General features: G+C 42.1%; 2 protein-coding genes across 12 annotated transcripts in view; one reads left to right on the forward strand and one right to left on the reverse strand.

Annotated features, from left to right (window-relative positions):
- cdh23 (cadherin-related 23) overlaps positions 1-16708 on the reverse strand; it is a 186198-nt gene that overhangs the window by 30419 nt on the left and 139071 nt on the right. For 7 of the 9 annotated variants that reach the window (XM_067609599.1, XM_067609602.1, XM_067609598.1 and 4 more), the window contains 18 exons: positions 15862-15978; positions 15356-15468; positions 14994-15101; positions 12983-13172; positions 12533-12678; positions 11827-12046; positions 11099-11251; positions 10735-10848; positions 9896-10044; positions 5535-5595; positions 4890-5038; positions 4454-4589; positions 3542-3930; positions 3028-3129; positions 2563-2712; positions 1571-1699; positions 765-893; positions 304-531 (listed from right to left, as the gene is read on the reverse strand). In XM_067609599.1, the coding sequence (XP_067465700.1) occupies positions 304-531; positions 765-893; positions 1571-1699; positions 2563-2712; positions 3028-3129; positions 3542-3930; positions 4454-4589; positions 4890-5038; positions 5535-5595; positions 9896-10044; positions 10735-10848; positions 11099-11251; positions 11827-12046; positions 12533-12678; positions 12983-13172; positions 14994-15101; positions 15356-15468; positions 15862-15978 (2783 nt within the window). Of the gene's footprint in view, positions 1-303; positions 532-764; positions 894-1570; positions 1700-2562; positions 2713-2883; positions 2940-3027; positions 3131-3541; positions 3931-4453; positions 4590-4889; positions 5039-5534; positions 5596-9895; positions 10045-10734; positions 10849-11098; positions 11252-11826; positions 12047-12532; positions 12679-12982; positions 13173-14993; positions 15102-15355; positions 15469-15861; positions 15979-16708 lie in introns of those variants that run through there. The other 2 variants (XM_067609607.1, XM_067609605.1) reach the window with 2 other exon arrangements.
- LOC137196763 (uncharacterized protein C10orf105-like) lies at positions 2583-9824 on the forward strand. Of its 3 annotated transcripts, none has more exons than XM_067609613.1 (3): positions 2583-2722; positions 6052-6269; positions 8530-9788. In XM_067609613.1, exon 3 carries the CDS (start codon positions 8542-8544, stop codon positions 9037-9039), a length of 498 nt encoding a protein of 165 aa, XP_067465714.1. In that variant the 5' UTR covers positions 2583-2722; positions 6052-6269; positions 8530-8541; the 3' UTR covers positions 9040-9788. The 3 variants fall into 3 exon arrangements, with proteins under 3 accessions (XP_067465714.1, XP_067465715.1, XP_067465717.1); XM_067609614.1 differs by lacking the exon at positions 2583-2722 and adding an exon at positions 3836-3956; XM_067609616.1 differs by lacking the exons at positions 2583-2722; positions 6052-6269 and adding an exon at positions 6543-6982 and having other exon boundaries at positions 8530-9824.

Consider the following 16708-nt stretch of genomic DNA (forward strand, 5'->3'; position numbering starts at 1 on the left):
AGGTCTTAATGTGTTTCATATCTAATATCTGGTAGAAATAGAGTCAGTGATCAGCTACACACATCAGTGCACAGGGTCCCCAGAATGAGCATATTCTTTAAGTCTGATTGTAGTACAATGAGTGACCAAAGGAGGGCACAATAGTACCCTAGTGATACTAAATCCCCTAAATGACCCACAACCATAATAAGATAAAATATCAAGAGAAAATGTCACTTGATTCAAGAAGATGACCTCATTACATGATGAGAGATCGAGATGGTTTTTGGAGTGAACTACTTGTTGCTGTTCTTTTTGTCTTACCGACAGAGGTGGCGTGCCATCATCTTCCACTGTGACAATGAGCCGATACTCTTGCTGGCGCTCACGGTCAGGAGGGGCTGGCCGTGTCACCATCTCTCCTGTTACACGATCCATGCGGAAGGTTAGGTCCTGGTTTCCAGCAGTGATGTAGTAAAACAGCATAGCGTTGGGACCGATGTCCTTGTCTGTAGCCATCACTCGGAGGACTGACGTACCTCCTCCAACATTCTGCAATTTACATCATAAAAGAAGCATCAATTCAAATTGCCTGCTGTAGAATAAACACAAACCTGTGACTGCATGGTGACATATTATTGTGTCAACTGAAAATCACCGCTCATACCAGTAATTATTCAACAGTGACATTGTTAAGCTTCGGGTCAAGAACTAGATCCACACTACATTCAAGAAACATGCTACATCACAACATGCTTCATGTGATGTGCTAGTGTGTCTCCCACCTCGCTTATGCTGACGTTGTATCCCCTCTGGCTTTCAATAACAGGTGCATTGTCATTGACGTCCAGGATGTTGACGGTGAGGGAGTGGTCTGTCTGTCTGGGAGGTGAGCCATTGTCTATGGCACGCACCTGTAACAACATACACATGCTCTGCTATGTACTAGTATGTAAGCCTGACCATGCATTTGGACACAGCATAGAATCACACAGAGGGCAAAGAAATCAAGTATATGTCCGTCTTCTTTGGTGCTTGGTTGAAAATAAATCCAAGTTTCAGGGTGCTTTTCGTTTACATAAAAAGATAAACATATAGATTGACATGAAAATACTTTGATATGCTCAGATCATCTCAAAGCCTTAAAAAAAACGACCACACATGATTTTTTATATTCCAGTGCTCATACTCAAGTTACTAACAAGTGACTACTAGTCTACAATAAACATTCAGTGTCTGTGTGAAGGTTGTTTCTGCACTGAGGTTAGAAATCTATTGAGTTACGGTTATAGTTTAAGTGTTAGATGAGTTAGATCAGTGTGAAGCTCATAGGCTCATATAGAGAACATCTACCAACTCATTGATGAATAACAACACCATTCGAATGATGTCTTAAAGGCAGTGAAAATGTATTTTCTCTGTCACCTTCTTACTATGAGTAATGTCCAATGAAAACACTAATTTCTGAGGATGATTAGAGATGTTTGTATAGTGGGCAGAGTGCATTTAGAAAAAGGTGTTATGTAGTCATGAAGAATGTAAGAGGTATGTGATTAAAGATCTCATGGATGAAAGTAGGTTGCTGTCTGACCTTTAGTAGGTAACGGTCCACTGACTCTCTGTCGAGAGGAGCATTGACATAGACCTCCCCATAGGTGTGGTTCACTGTCTTGATCTTGAATACATCCTGCATGTTGCCTGCCACCAGGGTGAAATTGACCTGAGGGAGATTGAAGAGTCACAATGAGAGAGACAAAGAGACAGGGACAGAGACAGAAACAATGATGGAATGAAAATGTCACACTATCAACAGGTTGAGTCAGCAACACTTATCATAAACAGTTGTATTTGGCAGGTTCTGAACCTTGAATAAATCCCAGCACATGCTGAAGAATCACAACTAAGACTCACATGGAGAAACAGAACATGACTAAGAGCAGACACATATCACTAAGAAAATATACAAAAAACACGTGGGAAAAAATGCCGCTGCACATATGAATAAGACAGAAAATTAAGAAAAAAGAATTCATAAACTAAAACAGGAGGAGGCTGGGTTGACAGAGAGAAAAAATTGCACAAGCCGGGTGTAACTGAAAGGAAAAATAAAAACTTGAAGCGGTATGGAGGAAAAAATGTGGTTCTAGCAAAATAAGTGGATCACTTTGCTGAGATGTCAAAATCAATTGGAGACTGTTTAGACAATCAGTTGAGCTTCAAGTTTTCATAAGGTAATAATCTGCTTAAAGGTGAAGTGAATGTTTAGAGTACTCACACATCATATGAAAAGCTGCAAAAACCAAAATGAGTGAAGCATAACATCTGTGTCATATTTTGTTTTGTGCGGTAAAGCAGCAGAGAAGATTTCCTGTTAAATTAACAAAGTCAAATGCACTGTAAAGGCCTGTCTTCATGGTGATGTAATTTCAGTATTTATACCGTTTATAAGTTTATGAAGTTAATGATTAGTGATAATGATCAATTGTTGTTAAAATGCCACGTATAGGACCCTCAAACTTAAGTTACAGATTTAGTTAAATCTGTCTGAGCCCTTGTTTGTCCCTCTTTCTCTTTCAGTCTCACCAGTCCATTCAATCCAGCATCTTTGTCCCTTCCCAGCACTACTGCCACTCTCTTCCCCATGGGTGTGTTTTCCAGGATGTCCACTGAAGTATCAGATGTGATGTCAAACTCGGGACTGTTGTCATTCTCATCCAGTATGGTGATTGACACCTGTCGAGAGGTAAGATCAAATGTAGGCCATATAACTTGCCAAATGATATTTTTAAGATGACTAAAATAACCAAAACCCACTGTAAAAATACGACATAATCACTTCACATACTTCAGATGAACACATTTTATGCTGTGCTTTAGCCCTATAAAAAGATCAGAGCATCTTACCTTCTGCAGTTCCAATGAGAGATGCAATGAATAAAAGAGGAATGCCATTAAGCTTTCTACAACGGAATAGACACAGCATCCACTGTAATAAATTGCACATGAAAAGATGAGTAGGAACATAAAATTCAGAATGAAGCACCGTACCACAGTGGAGTCCTTTTTAGGTCCTCCATCATCTGCTACAACAGTCAAGGTGTACATATCTCCCTTCTCTCTATCCAGCAGGCCTGTCACTGTGATACGGCCCTGAAACATTAAACACATCAGCATACACTGTATCTCCACCTCTATAAAGATTCCATACAAGATAAAAATCTTCCCCATACGACAGACACGGAGCAAGGACAGAGACATAGAAAGACTAACAAGTATCATAAAAATCTACCAAAAAAAAAAAAAAAGAAAAATCCCCAATTTCTCAACTATCAAAGAAACCAAATTACTTCAAAGCAAACAAGCTCTTTGATCAGTTGACAGCGAGGAAAAAGAACGCTAGCTTATATCACAAAGGAAGAGGTGTTATCGTGTCACACTGTGGTTAATGGATAAAAAATATATTTGACGGAAGGTGGGTGTAGCCTCTGAAGTGCACAAAAAACAGGCACGTACATTGTGTTCATATCATCGATGACCTTTCCCCCACTGCTCTCCCACTCACCGTGACGCTGTCTATCTTGAAGAGGGCCAGAGCTGCAGGTGACGTATCAGGGTCGAATCTGTAAGTCAGCTGGTTCAAGTTGTCGGCTGACTGGGCTTGCACCTGAACCACCTCTGTCCCTGTGGCAATGTTCTCACGAAGCGAAGCCTCGTAACCGGCTGAGAAGAAGGCCACGGCCTCATCCAGCTCATTAAGTAAAGTGACATAGACGGTGCAGAAGCCTCGGTGGAAAGGCGGGGCCTGGTCAGTTGCTGAGACATTCATCAGATAGGTGGTCTTGGTCTCGTAGTCTAGGTAGTCCACGGTGGTTACCAGGCCGGTGCTTACATCCACCTCAAACTTGCGGTCTGAGCCGGACACAAGTGCGTAAGCCACAGCTCCACCATCACCTGAACAGAAAGAGGAAGGGTGGTTGGTAAGGAAATGCATGGATTATTTACAATAACTTTAACAACTATGAGAGTTTAAAGTAGTAACTTTGGATATTTTGGAATCAACCTGAAAATCTTGTAACAGTGTGGTATTGTAGCTATAGTTACAACACGCTAACAACCTCCTTGTGTTTTGTTTGTGTTTTATGTTACAGTGTTTGGCTCTGTTGGCTAACCTGTGTTTATTTTAAGTTCAGGCCTGCTTTACTGTTTTGGAAAATGTCTGTCACAGCACCAGATGTGTCATAATGTATCTAAGAAACACTTTACAGAACAGGAAGTGAATAGAGGAAGTGTGGATGAGAAGCAGCGATTTAAAGGCCAGATACAGTCAACAAAGTGTAAAAAGTTATGGTTAAGAGGTGTCTCTTTCTCTTTCATTCTGAGGATAAAACTAAAGGGTCGACAAGAACTGACTTCATGCTCTGCTTCCTCTGCTTGCTTCTGCTAATTGACTTAACTATCCCCTATCTGAACTCACCAGTGTCAGGGTCTGTGGCGCGAACCACAATCACAGAAGTGCCAATGCCAGCAGTCTCCCTAAGGCCCAGACGGTTGTATTGTTGCTGGGTAAACACTGGCACCTCGTCATTGGCATCATCCACATATACGATCACCTGCAGGGGAGGACATTTGAAGCTATACATCAACTATACATATTAACTTTGAGGAATACACTCTTTGGGAAAGGGGCTTGGCTATTTTCTCTTAAAGGTTTGGATCTTCTGAGGACTGCACTGCTGTCACACTTCAAAAAGCAGCCACATTTTCCTTTTAATTTTAAAAATCTTCATGCTCTATAGTAAAAAGCACAAATGACTTCAACACAAAATATGCTAAACAATTTTTTATAGCATCTACACTGGTCGTGTCCACCCCCCAGCTACCCTCCCCTTCGTCTCCCCGTGTCTCCTCACCCTCACAGAGCTCCTCATGCTGCCCTCGTCACTGTTGAAGGCCTCCACTTCCAACACATGGGAGCTGCTGGTTTCTCTGTCCAGAGCCCTGAGGCCTCTTGTCACCAGCCCTGTCTGCCTGTCTATGCTGAACAGATTGTTACTGTTCCCTGCATGCATTCATTCACAATTCGTGAGCACACACACACACAGGAAATACAAGAAAAGAGTGAAGGAAAGTGAGACAGAGTATAAGACATTTCAACAAAATGCACATTTTTAGCAAAACATGTAATCTAGTCTCATGGTTTGAGTAGTTTCTCCAGAGGCATTTGCCAACTGGGTGAGATAATTTCACTCGCCTCCAATACAAGCTGTGGCTGTGATTTGCCGTCTACTGCTTCAAGACAGTTTTAAAAGAAGTGAAATTGTATTGGAAAAGAGAGAAATGAAATGATTATCAGAAACTTGATATGGAAACTTTTTGGGGGAATTTCTTGCCTGCACCTACAGTATATTGAACAACTGATTCAAAGACACCACCGTCAGTTATTTTAGTAATTGAGTAATTTTGCACAGCATGTGGGCACGCTCGCTCAGTGTGTTGGTGAGCATGGAGACAATGTATGTAAATGCCATCTGGGAGGAAAATTTAAGCACAGTTACCAGTGAGGATTCTGTACAGAACTCGGCCATTTTCCCCCTGGTCTGCATCTGTAGCTTGTACCTGTGCAAACACAGACAAGCAAAACCCAACACTTACATAAAATAACTACAAGGGGACACCAGACATAACAAAAATCTACAACAACATGGAAACACAAACCATCCAGTAAATAACTATTAATCTCTCTTTATGACTGGTACAGTCATTTTGCAGTCTGACCATGGAGAATGTTACAATATTCAAGAACCACTATACTGCAGCTGCTATCATGAGAGACTTGAGAAGATGGATTTGGTTACCAGTGATCAGAGTCCGTTGTTCAGTTGGATGTTGAGTGTTTACCTCTCCGGTGTGGTTATCCCATACTATTTCACGTGATAAATAGTACATTTCACTCTATTTTTTATTGATCAGATGGTTTCCTCCTTCACCACACATCCACTGTTGCCCAGTGTGCTGTTACCACAACAACGCCAGCATGGCTTGGCACTGAGTACCTCTCTCTCTGTGTTACAGGCAGAAGGCCAGAAGCAGCTGAAAACCCCAAAGCCAGCACAGACAGCATGGCTCCACAGTGTACACAGATAAATAGTGGAGCATGCTGGGCTGCTGGTGAATGGGCCATGTCATAAGACTGACTTCTGAATCCAGAGAGGCACAGAGATGCTGGCATTGGATAAGGCTGACTTCATGTCACACCCTGCTCCTCTGTGGATTTGTCAAAACTTGTGGAGGTGCTTACAAAGTGCATATTCAATTGCATACAGACACACAAACACACACACACTCAAGACACTTAAACACATGTACGTGCACTCAGGTATACACAAATACAGACACACACACTCTCACAGTCTCCCTCTCTCTCTCTCTCTCTTGCCCTGTGTGTCCTCTTTTGCTCTCTCTCGCTTCCTATGTGAAGAGGGGCCCAACTTCAGTCTCATTAGCTTTATAAAGAGATGTGGAGAGGAGAGGAGAAAGAGGAGGAGAGGGGAGGGGGTGAAGGGAGAAAAAAAGAGGCTGGGGGGTCAGATTGGTGAGTGATGAATAGGGTATTACACAGCGGACTGCACCACTTTGGCCATAAATGGGGGTGTATAAAGTGTAAGACTACCTAGCAGAGCCAGATGTTGTAAGTGTAAGCATGTGGAGTGTAAGCATTGAGAGATTATTCACTAAGCCTCTGCGTGGCTCAGAAAACACACTTTTGTCTTTGGCTCCCTGGCATTAAAACAAAAGTGAGGTATTTCAACCGTGATGCTGTTACCCACATTTTACCCCCTTTCCCTCCTTGTTTCCCTCTTCCTCCCCAGCGTTTTCCCCTCTGTCTCTGGGAAAGCAGCAGTTTAAGGGGGGAAAAACAAGTGTGTGGAGCCAAGAAACAGGTCTGACCTCAGTTACTGGGACTAAGCAAGGTGCTGTTTTAAAGAGTCTCTAAAGTGTGGGAGTGAGTATATACTGTATTTTTGAACAGTTTTATTCCAAATCACAACAGGTTCAATATGAGGAAAAATGTGAATTGCTTGGTATTTTAGAGATAAACATGGTTCAAGTCTTAAGGTCCTAAGAAAGCTAAAAATCTCATTAATGTCTGTTACAATATGTATTGCATGTCTGCTGTGGAGTCTATTTTTTGGAATGAAACTCCTAAAATCCACATTTCGACAGGAGAGCTGCTTGACATGTGCTTGAGTAACTACACATTGTCTGTAGGAGTATGTGGAAACTGCTGTGTTTGCATTTGGTTTAGTATGATTAGGACTTATCTGGCATGTGGATGTGAATATAAGCAAACAGGTTGCACATCTGACATCTATGAACTGTTACTATATTCCCCATTCAATTTGTGCTTCCACTATGTGGATAATACAGAGAAAATATGGTGAGAAATACCATAAATCAGAGAGCAATCAAGAGGCAATGAAATAAAAAAAAAAATCGAATATGCTTTTGCGAGTGTGCTACTGAGGAATTACTGGAAAACTTGTGAGCGCACAATTGATCAAACTTTACAAATGTGAATAGGTTAGACAAAGTGTGCTCATAAAGAAGTTAGGAAATGAGTTTCAGTGCTTCAAAACTAGCTGAGCAGTCAGATCTGGACGAGCAACAATGTGGTGTGATAGTGAGGGAGAGTACCTTACTAAGCTGCCAAGCTTAAGAGCAGCGCGTCTAATCATGAATATGTGCAGTACAAGCAACAGTATGTGTAGTGAGAAGGAAAGTTTGTGTTTGAATAGTTGTGAGTGTATGTGTGTACGTGTGCGTGTGAGGCAGCGTATGTGCTTGGAGGCGCTGACTAATGAACTGACTCTCTAACGAGCCATCCTGCTCCACTGGCCTTTTCACAGCTTTCCTGGCATTTGGTCTTAAAAATAATTTCACGTCCCAATGTGTTTCCCTTAAACCGATAAGCCATGCTTTGTCTCCGCTGAATTAAGGACGATGACATTTACAAATGTTACTATGCTGATGATGGGGGTGCAGAGAATGAGAGGGGGATAATTGGAGACCGGGGTAGAAAAGGTGGGGGGTGCCTTACATTTTACAAGGGGCATTTTAATAAACCTAATTTGTTTTACATTGAAGAAAGCCTGTCAAGCATTGACTGTTTTGTAGTCCTTGATTTAATAGCTACATAATTGCCGCAAATGCCAAACATTCACCGCATCTGCATGTGCATGCAGGCGTTTCTGTGCATATTTGTGCGTGTGTGTGTGTATGTGTGTGTACATATAATGTAAGCCCTTGAGTATATGATCCCCCTAAAGTGAAAATAAGCCCCCAAATAAATCTACTCAGCTTGGTTAGGCTTGGCTAGTGAGGCAAAACACGGCATATCAAGAGCACTGCTGTTGTACTTTGATAGAGGCTGACCACACACACACATATACACTCAAAAACAACCACAAACATAAGCAGACAAACAGACACACACACACACACATACACACATCCCTAGATTTCCAATCTGATGTTTCTTTCTCCATCCAGGGCCAAGACAACATGAATACCAGTGACCCAGGCTCCAACTTTACCCTTTCCTCCAACACAGAAAACATCACTCTGTCTAGCCTAACATCCACCACCATCTCTCCCACCACCCCACTCCCTTCATCCTATTCTTCAGACATCCATGACCCAGAATTCACCATCATGGTGGTGCTGGGCTTATCGCTGCTGCTGGCAGGGTTAGCAGCCTTCCTGGCAGTGTGCCGGCCCTCTGAACAGGACGGGGACTCTGAGGCGAGCTGTGGCCCAGGGGAGAGCTTGACCCATGGAAAAAGCCAGTCCAGTGAGCCCCAGCTCAAGGTCTGGAAGAGGCTGGGCTCCTATCGGCGTTCATACAACCTCTCCTTCAGAAGACCGCCGCATCGTAGGCCACACGAGCGTGAGAGCACGCATGCTTCCCAGTCTCCAGACAGACAGACAGCACAGCCAGAGACCAGCGTGGAGTCGCACGTCACTATGCCTTGTCTATTTGACTATGTCACTGAAATCTAACTGGAGGACTGCTTAAGGACTGACTGATTGCTTCCCCAAATCAGAGTTAAACTGCTTTTTTTTATGTTGCAATTACCACTAATACCAGGTATGGGTAAATAAGATTTTTTTAGCATTTGTTTTAACATACTTTGAATGCTAGATGGATGAGGTTTGCTACAACGTGCTTACAAATGAGGCAATTAAAAAGCTATGGAGCAGTGTTTATACATTTTTGTCACTGATCATTTTACTATCTATAGCAGACAGCATATTCACCAGGAGTGTAATGATTTAATCAAACAATGACTCCATTTGATTCTCTCAGGCAGGGTTTGATGAATCATCAAAACTCAAATTAAAATTTGATTAAATTCAATTTCTAACACAAAGTATATGAGCTCCTCAGATGTGAATTTTAAAAAGAAACTCACTTTCAAGACCAAGTTAAGGCCTCAAATGACAGCAGCTCAGTTAAGTCTACATGCTATTTTCAACAATAGTGATTTATGAGGAGGGAATTTTCTCCAATCACATTCAAAGTCTGGAGACAAGTATCATTCCTCTAAATCACTCAGCTAATTGCTCTGCTGCAGTAAACCACATCCATCTGGTAATTCATGTGCGTTAAGACAAACACTAGGAATTATTTTACAGTACAATTTCATGCAGGTCTCTGTTATTCCTGAACCTGCTGACAGCATTATCAGATATGATGGGTTATCAATACTGAAAAGACAAATGCAACCTGAGCCAACTGATTCTTTGTGTTTTGTGATTGTTACATTAGAAAATAAAGTGACTTTAAAAAAAAAAAAGACTGCTGAAGGTGCAGTATGTTTCTATATCCGTTAAGCAGTGTGTGTGTGTTTTCTACCTGAAGGATGCTGGTCCCTCGGGGCACACTCTCCAGTATGCTGGTTTCATAGCTATTTTGGAGGAAGATAGGTCTGTTGTCATTTACATCCTGCACTTCAACAAATACAGTTGCTGTGCCTGTCCTCCTGCTGCCTGCTGGACCGTTGTCTATGTGTAGAAACAGACACATTCACAAACGTATCAGTTACAGTCATCCAGGTTTATGCTAATTTTAGGTATAACACTAGGACAAATGAAAGAGACATGGCAGTACCACATGAAAAAGCTGTAAATACAAAAGTTAGAAACCCATCTTTACAACATGTACACAAAATGGAACTAGTTATGTGTTAACATGTTACATTAAATTATTCATTAATCTTCAGAAAGAAATTAAACTTGTTTTAAAGAAGGAAGATGGGAATATTGTTGGCTCATCAAAACTTGGGTCACTTTCAGCTGCTCGTGAATTAGGACAATATGTTTAATTCTGCTGTCTTGCACGGTTTAACATTATCTGCTTTTTCTTCTGTTGTGTTGCTTGCCCCTTGAGCAGAAGTCACCCTGACTATGGTTTTCAAAACAGGAAAACCTCAGAGTTTTTGTTCTTTCTTCTCAAACAGGAACAAAGGCAGTTGAGCAATGTCTGAAATCACTGCAGTTGTGCAGGCATCACTTTTTTTCCCCATCATTATACAAAGTAGAAAGGAGCAGCTTTGAAGATGACAAACAAAACAAGTGAGAAAACAAGCGCTATTATAACAAATACAAACACATACTGTGTAAGGATGAGAATGATAAAAAATGCTGGTTTGGTTTTCTATCAACACAAAAAAAAGATATGAATTCATGACACACCGATAGCTTCTATGACCAGAGTGTATGCTGCCTGGGTCTCTCTGTCTAAGCCAACCACTGTCCGAACAATGCCGTCTCTGAAGCCCACGCTGAATTTACCATCCTGATTACCACCTAAAAATACAAAACACAAACACATGTCCAAAATTAACTTACAGTACATTTGTAAAACCCACACATTCACTCACATACAGCCATAAACACTAACAGAAGCATGCAAGAGGAACTTACCTCACACACAAACTTACACAGTGATGGATGGATTGACAAAGGTACTGTATGTGCACATATTCTGCGTAACTGTACAACTCTCTAGCCCAAAGACACACAAAACACAAAAACACCTCCAACTGGGACCTCTGACCTGTGATGAAGTAGCTAAGTTCGGCGTTGAGGCCGGCGTCGTTGTCAGAGCAGCTGAGCCGAGCTACAATGTGGTCTCTAGGGACACTCTCCTTCAGGGAAACATTGTACACGCGAGGGTTGAAGGTGGGCGTCTCATCATTTACATCCAGAACTAACCCACACGCACAAACACACAGACAGACAGACAGACGTGAGGACACACAGATAAATGTACATGAGGACAAATAAGGCAGCAGGGTGGTGCAGTGAGTAGAAAAACCATTGTTAAATCACAGGATTCAGGTTTTAGTACATGATCTGCACTTCTGAAGTTTGTGCTGTTCTCTGGCCGATCTTGACTTTCCCTGTAAAGTTATGTAATGTGAAACATATCGCTACAAGACAGTTTTTTGTCAAGTTGAAGATATTTCATTGCTTCTGACTCATCTGATCTATTTAAGAAATGCCAGAAACCTTTAATCAGTTTTTCCAATTCTTTTTTTTTATCACGTTCACAGCAGTCGGACAATTAGTTTCCTCTTAGGGTTGTTCACATCCCACCAGCAGGTGGTAGCAGCCTTCTGAGCAGATTTCTGAGAAGTCTGCCATAATGAAGTAACTCCTTATGTCACTCAGAATCTAATCATACTGTGGCTTGGTAGTTTCATATGCAGGGTAATGTCAGACAGCACAGGGGAAATCAAACCCAATTTCTCATCATCATCAGCCACATTCGCAGACTCTCACCTGTGACGGTGAGGGTTGAAGTGGAGGTGCGAGGGAACTTCCCTGCATCGTAGGCTATAATCCTCAAATGGTACTGTCCAATCTGCTCTCGATCGAGGATTGCCGTGGAGGTGAGAATGCCAGTGGAGGTGTTCAGGTAGAAGTCCAAGCGAGGCATGCCCATCTGTAACGCCATTGTAATCAAACCATTCTTATCCTCATCTGGATCCTCCACCTGGACCTAAAAGAGAGAGAGGATGATAAGAATAAGAAGAGGATGAGAGGAAGAAGAAGGGGCGGTTACAGGGGAAAAAAGGTAAGGGATAGTGGGCAGGAAGAGACAGAGGTTAAAAGATATAGTTTTGATTATTTCATGAAGGGCAGTGATCATGCATTATTACCAAGAATCTATATTTAAGTCATATTTCAAAAAAGCATCACATCAGTAAATCATTAATGTTGGTTGGCGAACAATACATAATTTACTGTATCATGCTGACAGAATGATCGTACTCTATATGTCTGTCGTCAGTTATTGTTCAACGTGCCTGCTTGCCTAAAACTTTTTGTGACAAATACTCATAGGTGCAGGGATTGTGTAGTGTTATAAATGTTCAAAGAACTGGCACCCTTGAAATCTTCAAAGGAAGATTTAATATCTCTGAATCCTTATCGTTTTTTTTTTTAAACTTTGGCATTCCTAATATAGACTGTGTCTAAAATTTACCTTAAAAACTGAGGATCCAATGGGCAGTCCCTCTGGCACTTCAGCCACAAAGGGCAGATTGATGAAGGTTGGGTCGTTGTCATTGAGATCTAGGAGGTTGACAAATACTGTGGTGCTTGCTGATGCACGCAGTGGAGGTGTACCACCTAAAGAGGGCGCCAGAGGGATATATAAAGACACACAAGCACACACCCCACATCTCATGGTCAGGAGAGTTTATTAGCCACAATAAAAAGTTTCATGGTCAACATAAAACTTGAGGAATGAGGCTTGAAGAAGGAGACTAATCGCTCAGAATTGAAAGCTCTCTACTGAGAATGATAAAAAGCTATTTAAGCTTGCTTACAGATGGTTTAAGTGTTTCATGAGTCAGACAAATTTACACACCGAAAGGCTAATACAAGTGCAAAGTGACATGGGTAACCCATCTCCCACACACACACTACTCACGGTCGACAGCTGAGATGATAATAGTCCTCATGAGCACTGTGTCCCTGGGGTTGGAGCTTTCCCTGTCTAGGGTTACCCCACTGGTGCGGATCTTCCCGGTACTGCTGTTTATGGTGTAAAAGGGGTTTTCTGGAACGATACTGTACACCACTGTCCCATTTTCCCAGTTGTCAGGGTCCACTGCCAACACCTGGACAAATGAGTGACAGAGGAAACCTTGCTAGATGTTTTATATGCTTCTTTCATTCCTACCTCTAACATTGCTTGGCTTACCATATAAATAATAATCCTCAAGTTACAAGTTAGAAGTGAGGGGAGCAATGAGGAGGTGAATTAGGGAAAGAAAATAAATAATCATAATAGTAATGATACTATGAATGAGGACACCCCTCCCATCCCCCCCCTCCTCACCCGCAGAGCATCTGTCCACATGCAACCCCTTCCAACTGCTCTCACACATCAGTCAGCTAAAAGAAAAATGGTAACGTCTCTTTTCTGACACAAAGTGGCGATGGGTGATGAATGCCAGGAGCCCGGCTAAAACACTGGCTGATTTTTAAAGAGTTGATCAATTATTCAGTGTGCTGAGTAAAAACGCTGGAAACTGGTTAATTGGTCATTAGAGGAACAAAGGTTTTGCAGGTATTTAATTATTAAGGGGACATTGTAGGCAGGCATCTCAGAGGCCCATTGATTATCAACAGCACAGACAAAGGTAGGTGCCAGTTGAACTATCAATTCTGGCCTGAGCTGAGCACATTAAAAGATGGTGTGCAAATATATTAGCTTTGTCCATTGAACTGTAGCCCTGATCTGACTGCAGAGTGGCAGAAAAGAGAATATTGTTTTGAAATGAGATATTAGAGGAGGCTCATTGTGTGTGCATAGGTGCTGAATGCAGTAGTGATGGCGGGTCTAGGTCTAGGAACTGACTGGGCTGATCCTTGAACTGGACACAGCAACCAAATTCATCAGCTCGCTGGACACCTCCAGGACTCAGCGGGTGGCCTCTTGTCACCATGGAAACACTGGCTGGGCAAGGGCTACATAGGGGCCAATTACAGGACTGTAAGCCTGGGTGGTCCGATTTATTGAAAAATGGTCAGAGGGACGACGGTGTCTGTCCACTGAGCGTAGAGAGTCACATACAGTATGCATCGCACCGCTGGATGCACCGTAAATGAACTCAACTGAGGAATAGTTACAAGAGGGCAGGTATAAGTGGAAAATGTAGCAACATTTTAGCACTGCAACACTTGTATATCCTCACCATTTTTCCATCTCACTCTTTTGCACTGCAAGATGGGTTCTCGCTCTCCTTCTCTGCCTAGCAGCTGAATAATTTGCTATGCGTATGACTGCAGGCTACATTTTAATTAGCAATCGGACTCCCTTAATTACACTCACTGACGCCTCTTTAATTAATGGACAATCAGGGCTTAATTTACAACAACACGTTGCCAAAGACACCAGCAGGACAATGAGAGAGCTTGGAGGTAATATTAGAGTGTTTACTTTGTGATGACCTACGCAGTGATGGCAATTTGTCCATCATTAGTGGAGGAGTATGCATGTAAATGCACCCATCAACATGCACTGTTTTTCTTACATGGTATATCTCTAATAATCTTCTATTCCACTCTTAACCTACATGATTACTGATATATGATATAAAATGTTGTATTATGCACACTCTGATCACTCTGTTTGTTCTGAAACCTAAGTGTTTTTATTGAAAAGCACAGCCTTTGCCTGATTCAAGTTTGCAGAGTCAGTCATCAAATTAAATCACAGAAAAAAACAACAACACTCAAGGACACTGGTATTCTCTCTACATCAAATCTGCATACAAAAGTAGAGGCCAACATTTCAAATAGTTATAATGCAGATACCACCCATCCTGCTCAAAATGGAACAAATGCTAAGAATGATTATTCAAGTGTGTTAATTTGTGTTGTAGTTAGCCATCAGTAATTAAACAAGTTTACCAAGTTGGACTAGGTGCACTCACAGAGATAACATCAGTGTTTATCGGGCTCATCTCCACCACGTTGGCATGGTATGGCTCGTCCCTCCACATGGGGACATTGTCATTGATGTCCAGGATGGTGATGTTCACCTGAACAAAGTGGGAAATTGAGGTAAATGGGAAATTAGCTACTTATGATGTCAGTTATATACAAGACCTTGGACCCTCAAGGTTTAGAAGACAGACAGTCTTGTTCATAGTACAAAATATACATACAATAGAACTGACATGTCTGACATGTTTTTTAACTAAAAGTACTATTGATTAAACAGTGAGGAGGAAATTAGAGTTCTTTCTTTGAGCTGAAGGTGAGATCAGATGAATGTTGACTTCAAAGTGGTTACCGTGGCAATGCCAGTCTTCTGTTGTGGGCCCACCCCTCCATCCACAGCTCTGACAATGAGGATGTACTCTGACTTCAGCTCTCGGTCCAGCAAGGCTGTGGTGGTGATCTCACCTGAACCACACATGAAATCAGATCAAAAACATTTTAGAAATGCAACATCCAGGATGGCCACATGATTGGAGAGAAGTCATTTGAAAGCAACTTTTCATGCCAGGATGCATGGAGTGAAAAGTCCAGATGTAAAAATCTCAGATTTGCAATCAGCTCTTTCAAGTCACGGGACTGAGTGGTTCGAATCACATTATACTGTAGATAAGGCACAACCAAGACACAATGCATGTACAAGCAAAGAACTGAAGAGCCTAAAGAAGAAGACCGAAAAAGGTATTGCAGATCTAAATAAGCAGACGTGTAATATTGAAACCAAAAATTGAATCATCTTAAATTTCTGTCACATTTACAAGTATACTTCAAGAATATACGCACACACACATACACACATACCTGAGCGTGAGTTGAGACGGAACTGAGAGGAACCCTCCAGGGAGTAGATGAGTGAGGCCTGGCCAAACTCCCGTGAGGCGTCCAAATCAGTAGCATTCACAAGTAGCACAGTTGCCCCTGTGGAGGAGAGGGAGGGAAAGGGCGAGTAAGACAGAGAGAAAGTCACAACTCACAGAGCAGGAGAAAGAAGAAAAAAAAAATTAAAACTGAAAGACAGAGTCATGAGGAAAATATGTGAAGTCTAGTAAAGAGGAAAGACAGAGAGAGACGAGATGCAGAGACAGACTAAAATGGCATTCAGAGAGCTCATTTCTTCACCGCCCCCATCCACAGCTCAACTGATGGCATGGCAGTGAGTGGGTTTATGGATTAGTGGATTATCAGCTTGTTTGGCACAGGCCATATTTGGCACAGGCCTGATCAATACCCAGGCAGGCAGTCGGATGAGAGGCTAGCCAGAGCCGCAGGGCTAGCCCTGAGCTCTGCCTTGCAGCCCGAGCCTTAGGTCCCCAGCTTAGACCCAAGCACTTTAGCCATAGTCCCCTAAACCTCAGCCCTGGCCCAAACCACTCAGCAATGTGCTCCTTCAAATCAGGTCCGAGACACAAAAAGTGGTCAGCGTCTGCTGGAGCTCAGAGAGAGAAAGGAGCGGTCAAATATCTCATTTCCCTCTAGCGACTGGAAACTAATCTATTGTCTGGGATAAAAGAGTCCTCTGAATGCATGCATGAGAATGAATATAGCAGCCAGTGATTTGCCTTGAATAGTCAATATCCTGCATTTTGACTGAGCATTTAAAAACATTATGCAAAATCTAAACAAATAAGACAGTAGAGGCCAGAGGAAG

The sequence above is a fragment of the Thunnus thynnus genome, chromosome 14 (assembly GCF_963924715.1).
Source record: "Thunnus thynnus chromosome 14, fThuThy2.1, whole genome shotgun sequence".
Taxonomy (NCBI): domain Eukaryota; kingdom Metazoa; phylum Chordata; class Actinopteri; order Scombriformes; family Scombridae; genus Thunnus; species Thunnus thynnus.